Source organism: Nilaparvata lugens, chromosome 1, assembly GCF_014356525.2.
Source record: "Nilaparvata lugens isolate BPH chromosome 1, ASM1435652v1, whole genome shotgun sequence".
NCBI classification, from domain to species: domain Eukaryota; kingdom Metazoa; phylum Arthropoda; class Insecta; order Hemiptera; family Delphacidae; genus Nilaparvata; species Nilaparvata lugens.
In genome coordinates, this window is record NC_052504.1 from 39,302,915 (window position 1) to 39,325,252 (window position 22,338).

At 34.4% G+C, this 22,338-nt stretch overlaps 1 protein-coding gene across 3 annotated transcripts in view; it reads left to right on the forward strand.

Moving 5' to 3' along the window:
* Window positions 1-18,051: 18,051 nt before the first annotated feature.
* Window positions 18,052-22,338, forward strand: part of LOC111050161 (vesicle-trafficking protein SEC22a) — a 66,533-nt gene continuing 62,246 nt past the window's right edge. For all 3 annotated transcript variants that reach the window (XM_039433408.1, XM_039433414.1, XM_039433418.1), the window contains exon 1: window positions 18,052-18,445. In XM_039433408.1, coding sequence (XP_039289342.1) covers window positions 18,264-18,445 — 182 coding nt within the window. In that variant the 5' untranslated portion in view covers window positions 18,052-18,263. The remainder of the gene's footprint in view (window positions 18,446-22,338) is intronic.

Sequence of the window (22,338 nt, forward strand, 5' to 3'; positions counted from 1 at the left end):
TGGTACGGTAAAAAACCAGATCTATCAAGACTACAGATTTTTGGAAGTATAGCATACAGTCATGTTGCAGGTAATCTTAAGAAACTTGACAGTAGAACCAAGAAGCTAACGTTTGTAGGATATTTGCAAAATGGTTATCGGTTGTGGGATGCTGATAAGAGGAAAATAATTGTTTCTAGGGATGTAATTTTTTCAAATGTTGAGCAATCTAACCAAGGTGAAAAGTATTCTGACCCCAAAGTATTCAAGATAAATCAAGGCTTTGACATTGAGGGAATCGCAAAAGGTAATGATCCAAACATGTATTTGAAGAAATTGAAAATGATGGAGTACAAGAAACTGAATAAATGAAGTTGAAGAAATTGAAAATAATGAAGTAGAAGTAACTGATACAAGTGAAGCTGAGGGTATTGAGATTGAAACAAATGATATTGAAGATGGAATCAATGAAGTAGAAGTAAATGAAGAAAGTGGAGAAGAATGATGGATGAAAGTAATGAAATAAGAGGGAGAGAGAAAAGAGTGATTAAAAAACCAGTGTGGTTGAAAGACTATGAAACCAGTTATCTTAGTCTACAAGTAGATGAGCCTCTTACATTTTCTGAAGCTATGAAATCAAACAATTCTGTAAAGTGGTTGGAGGCAGTAAAAACTGAACTAAATGCTTTGAAAGAGAATAATACTTGGACAGAGGTAGATACTGTACCAGAAAACAAGAAATTATTGATAGCAAATGGGTATTTAAAATTAAAATGATGAGAAGGGTAACATTCAGTACAAGGCTAGATTAGTTGCTAGGGGGTTTCAACAAAAGGATAGCATAGATTTAAATGACATTTATGCCCCTGTGGCCAAATTGCCAACTTTTCGGATTTTCATGAGTGTTGCAAATAAATTAGGGTTTCCTGTATATCAGATGGATGTAAAAAATGCTTTCCTTAATGGTGATATCAAAGAAGACGTTTATATGTCATTACCAGAGGGACTAGAAGGATTAGGAATAAGGTTTGTAAACTTAAGAAGTCAATTTATGGTCTGAAGAAATCTCCAAAAGATTGGAATTCTAAATTTGATTCTGTAATGAAATGAACAATTTTACTAGGTCTAAAAATGATTATTGCTTGTATTCTAAAATTGTGGAGGGTAAAAAGGTATTTCTATTATTGTATGTAGATGACATACTTATTTTTGGTTCAGATGAGAATGATGTTTCAAGATTGAAATCAGTCTTACAAGAAAATTTCAAGATGAAAGACTTGGGCTTGGTTTCTAATTTCTTGGGAATTAATGTCAAACAAGATATTGAGAAGGGGGTAACTGTTATTAGTCAGAAGGAGTATCTCAAACATGTATTGGAAAAGTTCAACATGCAGGATTGTAAGCCAATGGACACTCCCATGGATAAAAATTTCAACTTGAATTATTGACTAGAGATAAGTCAGAGTCTGTAGAAATAGAAAAGAAATGTCGTAGACTAATTGGGTGTCTATGTATGCTGTTGTAGGATCTAGACCTGATTGTGTTGTACCGTATCTTTCTTGAGTCGATTCCAAAGTTGTGCCAGTGAAATGTTGTATAAAAATTTAAAACGTGTATTGAGATATGTAAAATGTACTTTAGATTTAGAGCTAGTATATAAGAGAGAATTGAATGATGATATGATTGTAGGCTATGTAGATGCAAACTGGGGTGGTGATTTAGAGAGAAGATCAACCTCAGGTTATTGCTTCAAGGTTTTTGGTAATACTATTTCTTGGTGTACCAAGAAGCAACAGAGTGTTTCATTATCTAGCACAGAAGCTGAGTATGTTGCTTTGAGCCAAGCTGCAAGCGAGGCTTGTTGGATAAAAGGAATTTTAATTGATTTTGTGTGTTGAAAATAAGAAAACTTGTATTTTGTTGTTTGAAGACAATCAGTCTGCTATCAAAATAGCTCATAATCCTGAGCATCATAAAAAAATGAAACATGTAGATATAAGGTATCATTTTGTAAGAGAGAAAATTTCTGAAGGTGTTATTCAAGTTGAGTATTTAAAATCCTCAGATCAGATTGCTGACATTTTCACAAAACCCTTGGGAAAGGAACTTTTTGTCAAGTTTAGAAATAATATTTTTTAATCATTAAGATGTTTTGAACTACGTTATTTTTCCTATAACTTAGGCCTACTTTGTTTTTTGTTTGATAATTTTTTTTTGGGTTATTTCATTGAGGGGGTGTGTTATTTGTCAATGAAATAGACTAAATAATAATATGTGTGATTGGCAAGGCACTGGTGACTCTGTACTGGACTCTGTCTCTGTGAAGTGTGTGTAACATGCCTCAAGTAAAACGTTTAGAGTTCAATGTATTGGTTTGAATTTAATGTAAAAATAAAATCAGTAATAATGTTCAAATAATCGTAATACTTTATTTCTTCACTGATATAACCTTCAACATTAACATGGAACTTATATAATATACTATTAATATTGTATTGACTCTAAATTACTGCATGACGAAACTCTGTGTTTGTAAAAGCTCTTGAGTTAATAAAAAATTATTATTATTAGGTATAAGGGCATCTGAAGGTGAAATTCCTTAGCGACGACTCTACCGTGGCTGGCGTAATTCTAGGTCCAGTGCCATTATACCTGTTATCAAATTTTTAACATACTTAGGCCCCGTTGCACTAAAGCCGGTTAAATTTTAACCATGATTAATTCCACGAGAATTAATCAGAGAAGGCGTTTTTGAAAAGACGGCTTCTCTGATTGGTTCTTGTAGAATTAATCACGGTTAAAAGTTAACCGGCGTTTGTGCAACCGGCACTTTATCGATTCCAAAAATTTGATGACAGATATAAAGAATGGCATTAGGCCTGGACTTAAGCCATAATAATAATGACTTTTAGATTTTTGGGGACACTTTAGTATAGGTCTATGCAATGTAATATCTTGTGATAAAACATAATATGTTCAACAGAAAGTAGGACATAAAATTACTGTAATGAAATTAAAGGCTTGTTTAAAAATTACGGTATGATGAGTAAATTTTAACTGTTTACCTGTAGTGTAGGATACAGACAAAACATCCTAGTATGTTTGCACGGATTCAGCTTAAGTAACATCAAATTCAATTAATACTCATATTATTAGAAAGAAGAAGGTAGGCAGGCAAATAACATGAATCTAGGTTTGTTTGCTTTCAGGATATTACAGTCTACAACTTACATCTACAGGAAATCTACAGCGTCCAGTCTTAATGTCTTAAACTTTTGATTGTTGAATGTTGATACCCGAACCCGATTGATTGTATTATGACTAAATTAATGCAGAGTTTTCCAGAGTGAAGAGACTAGAGAGGACCTGGAAGACTATAAGATAGATGAAGACAAGAACAAGAACGTACAAAATTTACTACTAGTATCGTTTGATATTGATACTTGAAAAGTTTCCAAACTACCAACTTTACGGTTTAAATTTAAAATTCAAACAACCACGTGAAGACTTCAGGGGCCTGTTTCACACTTGACACTGTAAAGCCACTGTGGTAGAGCGACAGAGCAGAGCGACCCAGCAAAACAGCAACGCAAGCGCAGTACAATGCGCTACCTCATCCGCTCTTTCATGAGCTGTCTCATGGTCTTATAGATACAGCACGAATTCGAGCGAGACTACTAGCCTACTACACCTCAGAATTTTGCTATCATTTTCGTTTATTTTGCATTCATAAAACTGATGCTCTAATGTGCATCCTATGTGCTCTATGGCATTCCTATTGCTTTCTCTTAAATAAATGAGTCTTCTACAATTTGAATAGGCTAATAATTTATTATCATTGTACCTGATAAACTGAAAATTCAGTCAAAAAATAACTAAAATAACTGATAATTCAGAATAAAAGAAGAGTCTTTAGTCTACAACTAAAATAGTTGTTGATTTATTGGTTAATTCATTTTTATTTTGATGTATTGTAATCTTTGAAACCTGCCAATTTGAATTGAGGAGCTGGGTAGAAAAACGACCCGAGGCCACTCGTGTCGTTTCTCCGCAACATGCTTCATTCTATCCGCCATCAAATTCTGAACAGATTGGTACATAAAATGTTGTTGTATCTTGAAAAATGAGTGAGTTGTGGGCATTTTTTGTTTGTGTGGCAAACCTGAAATTATTTAGCTGACAAGCTGTGAGCCAGCAGCCAGTGAAATCTTTATTTTGTTTCCTTACAAAAGAAGAAGCTGATTGATTGATTGATTGAGTACTTTATTTATATAGATTACAGTATATACTGGCTTATACACTTATATACAATAGCTTACAAAACAGCAAAATTATAGATGAATTTACATAATATAGACTAAGAAAATAATTATTGAACTGTATATGATTTGAAAAAAGCAATTTGGAATAACTATACAAGATAATATTGTAATGCATCAACATGAATTGGTGGAGCTTTGGACATATCAATGTCCATTCTTTGGAAAGAATATTAAAAATATCCTCCCAACTAACTCTCTACCAAATGAATGGTATAAGAAGATCATTAATACATCCAAGGGAACCAATTATATCCTCTAGATGATGGAAATAATGAAGAAGAATCCGATGCTGAAAACATTGGGGTGTATGAATTTCCCGAAAATCAGAACAGTACCATGTAACATTCCAGAGTCTTGATTATGGGAAAAAACGTGTTCAAGAAGAAAATATCATCTTCAATTGTTCACTTCCAAATGACATTTTTTAGATCTTTTTTACCTACTTATTAATTATCCAATATCATGAGCAATATATTATCATTATCACTACTCTTGATACGGGTTTTCATCATTTTATTGAACCTCTGAACATGTAACAACCAGGGTTATGGAAAAACGACCTGAGACAACACACCTTATATCAATTAATATCAGTTAGCCTTGGATTACTGGCTAATTATGAATAATAGCATTGAAAATAGTATAAAAAGATCAATAAAGTTCAAATAATTGCAAGAATATTGCATTCTGATGAAATAATGAAGATGTGTACTAATAAATATTTCAAACTCAATCCACGCAAAACTTGATTACTTGACTCAGGTCGTTTTTCCACCCAACTCCTCAATCATACAGAGTTCCTGAAAATTGAGCTAAATATTTATTTTTCGCCACACTTGGATGTAATGATCTGGTTTACGTGCGTCATATGGAGGCCGAAAGTGATTGTTTTCCGACCAGGCCGGTAAAACTTTACGGCCCTAGGGCTGTAAAATGACCTTGAATAACAGCTGATTGTGTCCGATCTCACTAAAATCATAGAGAGATAATCTCATAATGACTGTAATAATCTATATAATTATGTATCGTGAATCGCGGTATTATGTCTATAATAATATATTTTATAAATTACTGTTTCATAATTTAATATTTATTATTGTGTTTTTGATATCAAACAATAGAATACGATGATATATCTCCATAGCCTCAACAATATAATGTTGGCTACATTGTCCATTGTCAGAAAGGTACGTATCGCAAGTATTTAAAAGTGAAGAATCGAATTTGAATTCAAAGTACAATAATTGTATCAATATTTAAAAGTGAGGTAGAGTAATAATTGTTTCTTTTTTATTATCGAATTCCACTTCTTAATGCAATACAATCAACAATAATAATAAGCAAATACAGCACAGATCTGAAGTTTAAGGTAAGCCTACTGGTGAAAATCAGCCTTGACTGAAAAATTCCTAGTAATTTTTCCGTAATTCATTATTAAAACTTTTAGATAATTTTTCTTCATATTAAACCATATAGAGAAAACATTAGGCCACTCAAGATTGAATCTTCGAATGTTTTCTCTATGATTTAACTATTTTCAGAGCAATATTTTGTTGTGAAAATGCCAGCAAACCGCTTCAAATTTGCGCTATACTCTATTATTATAGTAGCCTACATAGCCTACGTTATCTGACTTAATTCAGAGTGAAAATTTTATTGTGAGACAGATAAAAATATTAATTTTAATAATATAAGTCATGAGCCAAAGTCTGTTGTACGGTACGCTTTTTAGGAGTGAAGTAAACTTTTTTAGAAGTCTAGTATTACAGTATTATGTGTATGCTAAGGGTTATCAGTCAGGCCCCAACGTTCAATAGTACGGAATGGCCGAGAGCGTGAAGGCGTAATACATCAGTCAGAACTCAAAGCTCAGTGAATAACAACATGATCTAGGTTCGAATCTTGGTCAATGACTTTTTTTTTGTCGATGAATTTCGACTTTTTTACCTATTTTTTATATTAGTTACCGTAATTTAAATTTCAATCAATTTTTTAGATATATTTTGAGACAAAACTGTGAAATATGCAATTATATTAATTTTTTCATCACATTATTTCAAAATAGTAATGAAAATTCTATTCATCCATCTATCCATGATATTGCACCGGCGCAAAGCTCACGCCTAATATTAATAGTATAAAAATATGGTCATTATTGTAAATTATTAATTAGTAATATTGAAATTAATTGACAGTAAAAGTTGTCATAACCAAGATTCAAACTATCAAAATAGGCTGTTTGAATTTTATTTATTTTTTAATTTCTTATATATTGAGAAGTTTTTTTTGGGTGTGGCGAAAAATAGCGTTTGCACCATGGGCAAAAATGTATTTCTGGCTCTCAATCTTTTCTAGTCCTCGGCCTACAGCCTCGGACTTAAAAACCGATTTCGAGCCGGAAATATCTCATTTTCGGCCCTAGGTGCGAAATATACTATTACGATAAAAATTCAACCAGCTGTTGTGCAACCGGCACTAACACTTTGAAAGCAACATAATTTGAATCTGGATTTTATTTCATCTTGCAAACTTCAATTTCGTATTTGTATTTTACGTTTCGTATATTATTGAACATCAATTTGTAGTGTTAGTGAAGTATTTATAGCATATTATTAGTGAAGTACGGTATTCTTGCATACGTCCACAAGTTAATAATATGATTCTTTACACTTCCATAATCTCTTAGTTATTTTGTAATCCATAAGAAAACTGTGAGTTATACAACTCACAATTATTGAAAAATAATAAACAGAAGCTATAACATTATAGAACTTCATTTTTTAATAATTATAAGTTGCATAACTCATGGATTAAAAAATAACTAAGAAATAATAAAAGATAGATCAGATACTTATATATAGTTCATCAATATAAGACTATCCGAATCAGATACTTATAGTTCATGTTCTAATAAGTGATGGATTACACTTCAAATTTTAAAAAAAATTCCAGATTTTTCGATAATGAATGATGTTGAAATAAATTTTATCCTGAAAGTGATCTATCAATAGGCTGTTAGGAGTATTGTATTGCTAAATAATCAATCGTATGCCAAATTTACTCATATTTTTATTTAGTTACAGCATTAATTTATTCATTTGAACTTATACAATTGAAGAAAAATCACAAAAAAATTGTCTGACTAAAAAAATTCTGCTTATCAAAAATACAAAACTATTGTAACATAGCCAATCAAACATTGTAAGTTTACAGTTTAACAATTACCTGTTGTAAACTCTATTCAAGGTGATAAAATATAATATTTGAGGTTTCAGATTGGAATCATACAACTTATTTCAAATATTGGAATGATAAATTATATTCTCAAATTGATATAAAATAATGTTTGAAGAGTGAAATGACATAACATTGTGCACTCATGCATTCATGTTTCAAATGACGAATCTTCCAATAATATCTTTGTAATATTTCCAACAAACATGTTGGTCAAGATAATTCTTATTCTAATGTGCTGTACAGTCAAAATTATCAAGTTGATGATCATTTCATTGATTTTCACTGGAATATTAACTTATTTTACATATATTAATTGATAAAATTTTTATTTCTTGTATTTTTTTCATGATCAGCTCAGAGTAGCCGCTCGGAATAGATTCAGTTGATTATGTGCTAGTATTACTGTACTTATTTATTATGAATCTTATTTATTATACATGAAAACCTAACCATCACCAATAAGAATCTAAACACCATAGTACCCTACGTTTTTGGAGATTTTTTATTATAAATTAAATTAAATACAACTAGTTTTGACGTGACAACGTCTTATAAATTGGTTTGCCGGGTGACACTTCAAGAAACTGCATTTGGCTACTTTCACATGATAGGAGACGTGCAACTTGAACACTGAACAGTGTTCACGTTTTTTTGTCGAAGTACATTGAGTCAAATCGTGTCTTTCACATGGTGACTCCTAGCCAGGAACCTCCTTTTGTCACGTCTTTTCCCCTCTAGGCAAGCAGAAACCAGCTTGGATCGAGATACTAGCAAACAAATCATCGCTTTCATATGGTGATTCTACGTCTCTCCGGTCACCACTTTTTCTCAAAAACTATCTTTCTTGAAAATGAAGATAGAAAGATTCTGATTTCAGATTTGGATTCAGCGACCCCAAATTCTTTAAAGCGTAAGTCCCGTTTTCGAAAATATCCGAAACAAAGGAAGTTATGGCTGTTTTTAAAAAAGCTCTCAATTATCATATAATTATACGGTAAAAACGAACAGGTACTGTACTATACGGGTGCATACCAACTGACCCAATTCCCATTTGACCCAACCTACCACTTGACCCAATTTTTTTAAATCGAAAAAGCCGCGAAACCACTTGACCCAATAGACATCTGACCCATATACCATTTGCCCCAATATTATAAACATCACAAAACCATCTGACCCAATTGACATCTGACCCAACCTACCACTAGACCCAACTACTGTGCTGCACTCTCGTGGCATAGTTTATGGTGTGCAAAATCAATGCCTTCTGATGAGTGGTACTCCTTCGACAACTTCAATAAATAACTCAACTGAGAAATGCAGTCTCATAAGTACCGGTAACCGAGAATTGTAGGGTACTATATCATGGAGATTATTTGATTTTTTTACAAATTTCGTTGTGCAAATTGCTTATTTCTCAGTAAATAAATAGTACAACCAGAAACATAGCTTCTGAAATATTCAAAAAACTATGTAGGTAGGCTACTCTAAATCGATGTATTCTAGAAACACTTATCCAAATTTACTGAGGGAAGAAACTTGTGAGGAAATTTTTTAAGGCAGATTCCATCAAAGTCATTCTCTACAATTATTTATGTTGTAGGTTTTAACCTAGGTTATAAGGAATGTCCATAAATATTCATTTCCAATTTCTATTTCTAATACAGTAACTCAATTCCATTGTCTTACAGAACTTATATCGTAGGCTGTAGGATACCTGTCAACAGCTTTTTTCTGACTTAATAAAAACTATGATAGCAACATAGACTACAATACTTGGAGTAAGGTAAAATCTAGTTGTCAAAAGTTACCTATATCAAATTGAATAATCATCAATCATTTACTGATTGATAAGATGCTTTTATGGTGGTTTTACCAAATCTAATAACCTCATCCAAATTTAATAATACAGATCTAACCTCAAAATCACAAAATAACACAAATCTAACCTCAAAGATAGCAAGAACTGTCAAAACAGTTGTGCTTGGTTTCAAGGCCTTCTAGACTTTTACCTGAAGAGTAGACCGTAGGTAGAGAGTAACCAAGCCTGGAACATTGTAGACGTTTTGCCAGAGTGCAGCACAGTAGTTGGGTCAAGTGGTAGGTTGGGTCAGATGTCAATTGGGTCAGTTGGTTTTTGATATTCATAGAGTTGGGACAAATGGTATATTGGGTCAGATGTCTATTGGGTCAAATGGTTTCGCGATTTCTCTCTATTTCAAAAAATTGGGTCTAGTGGTAGGTTGGGTCAAATGGGAGTTGGGTCAGTTGGTTGAGCCCCGTACTATACAGTACGTATGTACTGTAGCTATTAAAATACAACTAACACTGTATTCGTGTAGGAAATTTGGTGGGATATTTATCTTGATTTCTGAAAATACCAAAAAATAAGGGAGTAAGTTACTTTGAAAAACCAACGTTTTCCTGCCGATTGACAAAACAGATTAAAAATTATTCTAAGACATATTATGTCTTGAACTAAAAACGTGTAACAGATATCCAGATCACTATTCAAGCGATCAAGCATTTCATAAATTTATTTGTCTCCTCATGGCAGTAGGTTTGCGCCCAACGTTTTCACTTAAACAATTTCTGTGATAATCATTAAATTATGATAGAACACATTATCATATTGATCTTCTAAATCCAGTTACATGCACATCGATTTCCGTAAAATTGATTTTTACCGTTCCTATGAACTCTACCATGTTCAGCGCAACTTGTTAAATATCATTACCATGTTTCATTCTTTAATAAAAATAAAACGAGATTCTGGTGTCAAAAGCATCAAAGTCGCCAGGCTGGTCTGGACTATTCATGACTTTCTCAGTATGCATTATCCACTCAGCAGTTCTAATACAAACACAGACATCAGTTTCGTTTTAGTTGGAATGGAATGACATTTTTTATTCTTTCAGTTCCTATTATTACCATGGATAGATTCAGATCACCACAATATTTATACTGTATGTTCATAATAGATTTTTCTGATTGTTGCGAAGAAATAATTATTGGTATATTCAACTATTTGAACATGATAAATTAGATTGTTGAATGACAATTGAAATTCAGTGAAGTTTACTTGTCCTTTTCCTTGTATTTTATTTGGTGATGAGTAGAGATGATTTATGAGTTCATATTTGGATTAATCTTTTCAAAGTTTTATTTTTTTTGAACTTTTAAAAATTAAAAATTTTCATGTTAGGTGTTTGAAAACTTCTTAAAACCTTTGCCTGTCTTTTCGTGGGGCAGGAGTATTGTTATCTCTGTACGTTTACTATATAATCATATGATAATGGAAAGCTATATTAAAAACAGCTATAACTCCCTTGTTTTCGGGTATTTTAGTAAATGGGACTTATGCTTTAAAGAATTTGGGGTCACTGAATCCAAATCCGAAATCAGAAATCTTCTATCTATATTTTTAAGGAAGTTAGACTTTGAGAAAAAGTGATGAGTCATACTTTGAGCAAACGATGGCATAGTTGTTAGATCTGTCAGCTTATTTGTGAGATCCCCATGTGAAAGCACAGGAGAGCTGCAAAATATGGAATATGATCTTCAGTAATATGATATTCAGGAGCAAGGATTCTGCCGTGTGAAACTGGCCTTTGTGAGGCAGGAGTATTATTATCTTAGTACGTACTATATAATCATATGATAATGGAAAGCTATATTAAAAACAGCTATAACTTCCTTGTTTTCGGGTATTTTTGTAAATGGGACTTATGCTTTAAAGAATTTGGGGTCGCTGAATCCAAATCCGAAATCTTCTATCTATATTTTTAAGGAAGTTAGACTTTGAGAAAAAGTGATGAGTCATACTTTGAGCAAACATTGGCGTAGTTGTTGGATCTGTCGGCTTATTCGTAAGATCCCCATGTGAAAGCACAGGAGAGCTGCAAAATATGAAATATGATCTTCCAGGAGCGAGGACTCTGCCATGTGAAACTGGCCTTACGCTCCACGTTATGCGCTCACAATGAGAGCGAGTGAGAGCGTTCATTTTGGTTCACGGTCGTCTGGAAAGAGCACGAATAGGAGCAGTGGCGAGCAATGCAGCAGCAACCTGAAGGCATTCACCTGGAGATAGAGTGAAATGGAGCAGTCAACCTGCGCAGGCGCCACAAGCAATCTCCTGCGACTGCGCCACTACTTCCCAGGCTGGCAACATTCCTTCAACGTTGTGGTAGTTTTCAATCACAAAAGTAGTATAAATTGTTATGTATAAAAAAATAAGTGTTTTAAATTGTTACTGTTATTATTTCATCCTTCTTCCTACTATATGAATGAATATTCACATTAAAATTATTTTACCACTCAAAGTTGTTGTCACATAAAATTTTCGCCCATATACCGACTTTACAGGCAACCATGCAATTTTTTGCAAATGAGAATTACTTATTTATTATTCCAAATTGCTTATTTATCATGAATCTTATTTATTATGCATGAAAACCTAACCATCACCCATAAGAATCTAAACACCATAGTACCCTACCTTTTTGGAGATTTTTTATTATAAATTAAATTAAAAACAACTAGTTTTGATGCTTAAATTATTTACAAGTTTTAAATATAACAGTAATAGTATTATTATATGTCACCTTGTGAATATTTAACAATCCACCTTAACCTCAAATATTAGCGATTTATTAAATAAATCGTATTGTCAAATTTGGACAAGCAGTGTCACTGTCAGTGGCTTTTCATGGTACTACGACTAAATACAAAGCGCATGTGCAATAAATACACAGCGCATGCGTTGCTGTTTGCTGGGTCGCTCTACAGTGTCAAGTCTGTTTCACAAAGGTACAATTAGGTTACACAGAGCAGAACAGCATTCCTCCTACTTTGTAGTAGGTTATAAGTCTTGTTGCCAACCATGGTTTTGGAGAACAGCTGATTACAAGCTTTTCTCAAAAGCAGAATTGGAAACTTGTAATTATTACAATGAATTTGTACAAGTTTACAAGTGATTTGCTTGTTACGAACAAGTGTTTCACAAAGATTTTCATTGCAACCAACAATTTTTGTCAAAATTACTTGTCTTAATTTGTAAAATTACTTTACTGTTTTGTTGGGTTGATAGTGTATGAACGGCACAATTTGAGAGACTACCAGCATCACACAGCTGCATAGGGAAGAACAACGTGAACTATCGGCTTGGGATAACAGTAAAAGTTGCGACATAAACGCCCTATACCATGGGATATCTACTTATGCTATCGTTTCTCTATGCTAATACTAATACCTATACCTACTAATACCTAATACTAATACCTAACCATACTATACTAACTATAGAGTTCACTGACTATAGTATAATTATATACACAGTATATATAGTATACATTATATATAGTACATATACTATATATATACAGAGTACATTATACTCTTTAGGCTACAAATTCAGCAATAAATGAAGTAGACTGTACAAAAAACATTGTATTGCCTTCAAATATTTTCAAAGTAATTATTGAAAAGTACAAGTAACCTTTAAAAAGGATGGAAAAAGGAAATTATCATGAAAATAGGTTATGTTTACTATTGAAGTACTTGTAGACTTGTAAAATTGTAGATCATAAGTTTTTGTGAAACGTGAGTACTTGTAAACTTGTAACTATAGTGAGGTCCACGTTATTATGACAGTGAATAAAGATAGAAGAATAGTGATGCCGATTTTCTGCATTGATTAATCATATTTCTACACTGTCAAAAACATAATTGGAACCGTTGTGGACCTAGAAAAGAATAGTACCACCGGCTTTGTCAAAAGATAGACAAGGATAGTGTGTGATCTGTGCCACTGAATGAAATAATAGTGGACTGTAAGAAATGCTTTTGTAAATAAAAAATGTTAAGATGTATGAATTGTATATTTATTGTACTACTGCACAAATCCAACATGCTAAAAAATGAATGATAATTTATAATAAAACTAGTAGCTGGGAAAGACGCCAAATAAAAGTAAGGTTTAAGTAAAACAGTTCAATAGATTTATTGTATACTTTGAGAAACGTGACATATTGTCTTAGATTTAGGAAATGCCACACAGGGCAGTTGACTGACGAGAAATAAAAAATGACATAGTAAAAAATTGAAACAGTAAAAATTGAGATTGTCAATTGATAAATGCTGACTTGATAACAGGAAAATTTAATTTAGGTACAAGACCAAATTCCAAGTGAAATTGATTGATACATTACAAACCATGATGCATGTACTGAAATACTGAAAATGTATAACTGAAAAACTTATATATTATATATAGCAAACATACATTTATGAATAAAGTGCCTACAGTAATAAATTCTGGGACTTGAATGTTATAATTTTAGCATTGAGATCGTTCGTCATTCAAATTAAAAAACAATTTGTGACTAATGAATAAGTATAAACCTACTATATGTAATCACAGATAAACTAAGTCCTATAAAAAAAAGTCCTATTAATTGATTCAAAATTGATGTAATGCTCCGTAATGAGCTAGTGCATAAATTCAAAGAGAAAATAAACCTTCAAATGACAATAAGTAATAGAGAAAAGTCAGGTCAATGAGTAATCGCAAAAAATACAAAAGGTAAATGTAGTTTGACAATAAAGAACAATTAAATATAAATACTAAATGTTGAGTAATAAACAAACGCTTTCAGGACATATTAAAACCTTTGTAGTTCTGGATAGGTTTTATTAGATACACTAAATAATCATGAGTTGAACGTCAATTGAAAAGCATATATTCAATGTAATTAATAATTTTAAAGACAATATAAAATAGGTAGTACAGTGAAATGAAACAGACACTGTATTCAAGAACGTAATTGACAATGGCTTAGACTAACTTTAAATGATAGATCAAAGTCTGATATGATCAGATATATAAATAAGTCAATATGAAAAATGTAAAGTACAAATACTTGCAATACTTCCAAAAATATTGGTAAAAAGTTGTGTCTACAAATGGGAATCGCGACTTTAGAATAAATAATTCCAAGTAAACCCTGAAAAGGTCAATAATAATTAAACAAACAAGGCAATTGAATAAATAATGAAAAATGCTGATAATGATTCAAAATTGATACAGAATACTTATCAAATGCATGAAGAGCATGAGATCCAATCTTGAATTGGATGGGCAGTACATCGAGACCCTCTCGAAGATACCGGACGATGGTGGAGACCTGGATGGACCCACGAAATGGAGCGGACCAGAGCGAGCTACCGGAGCTGGACTGGACGGCGAGCCATGAAGAGCGGCGACTTGGATGACCCGCAAGCAGGACAAGAATCAATCCGAGTGACAGACTCCGGACTGGAATGGTGACGAATCAGGATAGCCAACAGCGATGGCTCAGTGGTGACGTCACAGGAACGGCGGCGACACAGCGATGAGTGGGTAATGTCATGTTAACTATTGTCAATGCGATACGGGCAAGACTGACACAATGACGGTGTGACACAGTTGAGCTATGCAACACATGAATTTGAATGTAACGTAGCTGAAGATTTACTGAATTGAATGAACCGTCCAAAAGTTAGGCACGGTGAATGAAATACAAAGTTAATTGAGTTGGCGACGGCCAAAATTCACAACACTGATGCTATAGTGAATGTCTGAATAGACAACCATCCAAAAGCTTGGCATGGTGAATGAAATGTAACAAATGTTCGTAGATCACTAAAAGAACTGGTTGAAACTGATACACCATCTACGGGGTAGACATGAGAATTGCTAATACTTCGATCTAGCAATGAATGATTAGGTAGCTAGCTGACTAACCTAACAAAAACGGATACAGAGCAGAACGTCTGACTGCACCGTGAAATGATGAGAGTGTGATCTTGGAATGCAAGCAACACACCAGTAATAATGTCCCGCGAGACCAGAATTACTTCAATGAAACGATGAATGTGAAAATGGGCCTCAAGCCCTACCAAAAATGCCTACCGCTAAATGCATGTTCAGTTCAATCATATAACTTGTTGCTGAATGTTGAATGTTCTGGAAACTTGATTTTCATAATCAGTAATATAAAATGATTTGAGTTCTCACACTGAGAAGTGAATAAATTTGGATTGAAGATAAAAATTCGAAATAATCGTGACGAATGAAACGTGCTCTGACATACCAAATACTGAGATTGAAGATATTTCACAAACTAACGAACCGAAAATACTGAAACTTTATCGAAGCACTGGAAGAAACATTCTACGTTGAATAAACATGAATTTAAAAACTTGAGAATTGAAAATTTTGAATTGAAAGTGACGAAAATTGAAGAACGGAAAAAAGCTGATGTGAACTGTTACGCCATTGCTGTGTGAAGAAGGAAACAGGAAAGTGCATGCATGAATTGCGTTGTAAGAAACTACGTATAGCCACGTCGATGAAAAAGATATGCGTAAAAAACGTCTTGACACGGTAGGAAAAACTCCAAAATAATATTAAATAATACCAAAATGTACAATAAAATTAATGTACAAATGTAGCATGACAAAAACTGATGTAATCCGTGAACTGCAGAAAACACAGTGAAAGTGGACCGATGACAAAGTGACTTGCGCACTAACGCGACAAGTTGGACAAGAACACAATGCATAGTGCGAAATCTGACAGATAGCAAAACCAAAGTTGATCAAATACTGTCATTATAACGTGGACCTCACTATACAAGTACTTGTTCGTAACCATGGTATCAACAATACTTGTACCTTTGTGAAATAGGCCCCTGCTGATTAGATCGATCAGCAGTTTTGAGCTCTCTTAATTTATTCTCAAGTGGACAGCCGGGAATGGTTATTATTATTATTATTATTAGCGTATGGCACTATATATATAGACACACACAAACATATAGGTAGGTAGTCAAAGAAAAAATCTGGTCATGAGACCGTTGTCAGGTTAATAAGATATTGTAAATATATTAAATTTTGATGTCGAGGTTGTCAAGGTAGTGTAGTGATTGTGGAGAAGCCGAAATAAAATCATTTAAATCGCCTTGGTAGGCACGTATATTACAATTTCTGATGATGTGCTTTCAGCGTCTGTCTAGCCTCTCCACAATCACAAGCAGGGGAAGGTAAACTGCCCCAGTCATTAAGAGAGGCCCCGCATCTCCCGTGGCCAGTCCTAACCCTTGACTTCAACCGATCACCCAAATCCAGAATATCTCCATGGATTGGAAGTGCCCTGTTACTCTTTATCTTTTTGTATTCATGTACAAGAGCAGAAGATCTACGTAGCCCCGGTGGAGCAATATTGCTGAGAACTGGAAGCCAGTATATGGGGGTGCTTCTAATTGTCCCAGTGATTAAATGCATAGTGTGATTCAGTTGCGCATTTACTCTATTCACTTAGATGTTAGAAGTGGGTTAACGACAAACTGGGTCAATACACATTTTACACCAATGACATTTGCGGTCAGCGACAGAGTGGGTCACATTCCTGAGATGACCACATTTGACGTGTCAAGAGGCGAAAAATGCGGTCGATTTTCATTTCTGTACCTCCCGACAATTGCGGTCAGCCACAGAGTGAGTCACATTACTGAGGTGACCGCATTTGTCTTGTCATGAGGCGACAAATGCGGTCGAAAAAATTACTCACTTTGTTGTCGACCCAGTTGTGCTATACCAACTACAGCCGAGTTGTGTCACAGAATTGGTACAGATTGGAAACTTGGGATCTAACCAATGCTTTTTATATGACGCCAATACTAGACACGTCACGTGACCTTAGGAAGTTCCAATCCTGGCCTTCTGATTGGCTAGTGGCAGTGAATGAGATAAATTGATCCGGTTCATTAAAGTGATCCGAACCTACCATCAACACTATTAGGCCAGTTTCACACGGCAGAGACCTCGCTCCTGGAATATCATATTACGGAAGATCATATTTCATATTTTGCAGCTCTCCTGTACTTTCACATGGGGATCTTACAAATAAGCTGACAGATCTAACAACTCTGCCGACGTTTGCTCAAAGTATATGACTCATCACTTTTTCTCAAAGTCTAACTTCCTTAAAAATATAGATAGAAGATTTCTGATTTTGGATTTGGATTCAGCGACCCCAAATTCTTTAAAGCGTAAGTCCCATTTTCAAAAATACCCGAAAACAAGGGAGTTATAGCTGTTTTAAATATAGCTTTCCATTATCATATGATTATATAGTACATACTAAGATAATAATACTCCTGCCTCACAAAGGGACAGGCAAAGGTTTTAAGAAGTTTTTGAACACCTGAGAAGTTTATACATAAACATTTTTAATTTTTAAAAGTTCTAGTTTTCCAAAAAAATATTGAACTATGAAAAGATGAATCCAAATATGAAATCATAAATCATCTCCACTCATCACCCAATAAAATAGGAGGAAAAGGAATGTTGTACAGTAAAATTCACTGAATTTCAATTGTCCATCTCAACAATCCAATTTATCAGGTTCAAATTGTTGAATATCACTTTAAATTCCCAGCAATTATTGACTATTTCTTTTTACAATCAGAAATATCTAATATTAGGTCTAAGTGTTCAATATTGAATTTATTATTTAATTTAGTAATTTTATAAATTATTCAAACATTTCAGTTGTGTTATTCAAAATCGATAGGGGTAATTCTATAGAATATAGTGTAGTGAAATGACTTGAATTATCTCGACTAAGAGGTTAGAATTTTAATTTTCATCACTGCGAGTACAGTATTAAACAATTCAATTATGATTGTATATGCATTAATAGCTAGGACAAAAGATGGAATGGCTCTATCAGCTACAACAGACTTTAACGATGAAGTGAATAAATTTGTGAAGGAAAGTAAAAGATACGTAAAGATTGTAGCCAAAAAGTCTGGCCAATACCCAGACAGGTGCACAGTAAATTTCGGTGCACATGATTTACAGTAAGTAAATAATAAAATCCATTTAAATTCAAGTGTAGTTTATATTTTATTCCACAGAAATTTTAATTTCAGGGACAGTTCTTGCTATTTGATATTTTGATGTACACTAGGTATATTAATAATATTATTAATACGTACCGTACACAGGTGATACTTGATGTCTGGGTCGTTGACTGGGGATGTCAGATAGACCGCGTCGTAGTCGTGTATTCAGCCGGGTCATCCGGCAGGAAAAAGTGTCTCTTCGTCCAGTTCATTGAGCAAGTACAAGGGCCGCTCAAGAAGTTGGGTTTTCAGGGCTTTCTCGAGTTCCATTTCCTGAACATCGGTTAGAAGTTTGTTGAAGATCTTCAATGCCGCTATCTGGAAGCTCTTCTGATTGCTTGTCAATCGTGTTCGAGGAATTTCCAGGTTCCCCGCTGACCGTGTACTGTAGTTGTGGACCTCATTTATCCTTTTCATTTGTCCATTATTCTTCTTCACATGAATCAATGCAACGAAAATATATTGGCTGGGTAAACAGTCATTATTTGAAGCTTTCTGAACAAGCTATGACGACTCCTACAGCCACAGGACTGCTGGGAAGACGAATAAAGTAAAGTAAAGTAACAGCGGCCTGCAATGATCCAAATGATTGGAGAACGTTATTATTCTCAGAGTCTTTTTTGAATTAGTAGCACATCCTTGCAATATGGAGTGTGTCCCCACGTTAGGCCATATGTGACATGTGAATGAAACAGTGCGTGATATACTGTAAGCAGGTAGTCTGCAGAGACAATGTTCCTCAATTTAAGCAGTAAGTAAGTAACCCTTAATGCAGACATTACTTATAATAATAATATCGAGTGACCTGGCTGGCTCAGGTCTGGTGTCAGAGTTTTCAGGTCGCAGCTGATCAATTTCAGGGCCTCTGACATGACCTAACGACTGCTTTTTAGGCAGCCGGGACCGACGGCTTAACGTGTCTATCCGAAACACGGGAGTGGCCCGAGATAAATATCTTGCCCGGGCCGGGATTTGAACCCGGGCCTCTGAATCATAAAGCCAGCATCTGATCCACTCGACTACGGCCACTCCTAGACATTACTTATGTGATCACTCCAACATAATTTACTGTCAATCCAGAAACCGAGAAATTTCACTGGGGCATTGTCTGTATGTCAAAAATCATTTTTCTTTGTACAGACTAATACCTGGGTTTTGTCTTCGTTCAATTTCAGCCTGTTATTGTTGAACCATTTCCTTACTTCACATGTTCGAGATCTGCTTATATCCATTGTCTGATTGATAGTTTTACCTCTGGACATGATTGTAGTATCGTCTGCAAATAGTACTGAGCCATCTTGTGGTGTAAAGTCGTTCATGAGTATGATAAATAGCAGTGGGCCCAGCACAGAACCCTGTGGCACGCCGTGACAGTTTGCTTTCACTTCTGATGTTACTTCTCCTACAGAGACTACTTGCCTCATATCCTTAAGGTAGTCACTGAGGGTACTCAGCACTGCACCACCAATTCCATAGTGCTCCATTTTCTCAATTAAAATTTTGTGTGGGACACAGTCGAACGCCTTGGTCAAATAGAGTAAGAGCAAGGCATTCACCTGATTCAAAGATTTCTTGTACTCTTTCTGACACTGATATCAGTGCACTAGTTTTGATCGGCCGCTTCTGAAGCCATGCTGCGAGCTGGAGAACAGATCATTTGTGTCGAAGTATTCCACAAGCTGCAGTTTCATGATAGTTTCGATAACCTTTGACATTGTTGGAGGAATTGACACTGGTCTAAAATATGAGGGTTGATTTGTGTCCATTTTTTATAAATTTGAATAGTTTCAGACAATTTCAGTATATATCTGGAAAACTCCCCTTTCTTAAGCAGTTGTTTATTGCCTCTGTCATGGGCTCAACAATATGCTCAATTGTCTTCTTAAGAACTGTACAAGATATTCCATGGACATCTTGAGCTCTTGAACTCTTGAAGCTATTCACCATTTTTATAATCTGTACATGGCTTATCTCCTTCCATTTGTCTAACCTGGTATTGGTTGCTCTGATATTTGGAGTAGGATGATTGATGTTTACAGCCGGTAAACTAGCAACAATGTCTTTAACTGTGGTGATGAAAAAATCATTGAACTTGTCAGGATCCAGTGGTGGTTTAACTCCTGGTCTTTTGGGTCGATGACTGTTAGCCTAATTGTTTCCCAAGCAGTCTTGCATTGATTTGGGGCTGACTTTATTCTTTCCTAAATAGACTTTTTCTTAGCAGCATTTACTGCTTTACGGTAAGCTTTGTTTAGGTTAGAGTATGCTGTGAAGAAAATTTTTCTCTCCACAGGTGCATTTGCTGCTTTGTAGTGTGAATGCATTAGAACTACATTACCCTTCAAGTCCTGTAGACGTTCATTGAACCATGACTTATTTCTGAGAATAGTTTGTTTCGTATGTCTTTTGAGCTTTGGTTATAGATTGGGGAAACATATCATTGAATTTGTTAATGTATGCTAGAATCAATGTGTCAAATTGCTATTTAGGACTAATATTTTCAAATATTGAGCCCAATTCAGTTTTTCAAGTTCTTTTCGAAATTGGGTTATGCGGTCATCGCTGACAATTCTCTTGTGAAACAAGTAGTTGTTTGTCCATGTTTCCTCTTTACTATGTATGTTTTGCTGTCCAATTACTTCAAAAACTACTGCACTGTGGTCAGAAATCATTGGTTCAACAACATTTGTTTTGTGTTCCCACAAGTCTAAATTTGTTGCTATCACGTCTAAGCAGGCATCTCCTCTGGTTGGGGTTTGATGTGGTATGAAAAGCCCAAAGCTCCTAAGTAAGCAAGTAAAATTTAAATTCTCCCTTGTTTTACATTCAAGATGAACATTGAAGTCGCCACAAACAGCAAGTTTTTTTATTCCTCTTACATAAGTGAACAAGGCATCTCTCAAAATGCTGCTTGAAATCACTATCTGGTGAACGATAGACTGATACAACTATCATTGAATAGTCCAACAAATCCACAGCTGCTACTTCCAGTACCAACTCGCTACAGAATTCATCTAATTTTACCAAAGGATTGAATCTAATGTTGTTCCTCACATATATAGCTGACCCGCCATTTTTCCACAACTGCCTGAAATAGGAGCTTGTCATATTGAGATTCAGAATAGTTTCATAAAACTCAGCTACTTCTTTAATACAGCCAGTGTTCGTTTACACAAAAAATGTCTGGGAGTATTTCTTCAAAGAAAATTTCAAGAAGGTCCATCTTTGTCCTAATGCACTGAACATTTAAGTTATAACAGTCAATTTGGTTATCTGGCCTATAGCCTACCATGGTTACAATTCCAATCTATTTCCGTATTTTCCTTGAGGGGTGTTTGAATAAAAAACGCCTCACTGTCACATATTTGTGCCATTTTGTGTGATCTAAAATAAGCTCCTTTTGTTCAAAGTCTACACCCAACTTGAAACTGCAGTATGCTGTACTCTTACTTTCCAGACTTCCAAGAACAAATTTCAACCCTGGAAAAGTTGTTTTTAAACATATTTTTACAGTATCAACAGTCGTGCCTCCTTTCTTTTCACCATCCCAAGATGATGCCATGCTCTCTTATCCCCAGTGAAACCCGATATTAATTCGGTGTCTTGCTGTTTATTGTTTGAACCAACCAGCAGGGGCTTAGCATTTGAGGTTTTATTTCCTTTGCTCCTAAGTTCTTTATTGTTTGAATTTTTTTGAATTTCTTTTGTTCTTTTACCTGATGCAACAACCACTTCAGCATAGCTGTCCTTCGCCTTCTGACCTCTATCAACATAACAGTCATTTACATAAAAGTTATCACATACATTCACATTTAAATTATCACAGTTTGTTGCTAACTATCAGTCTT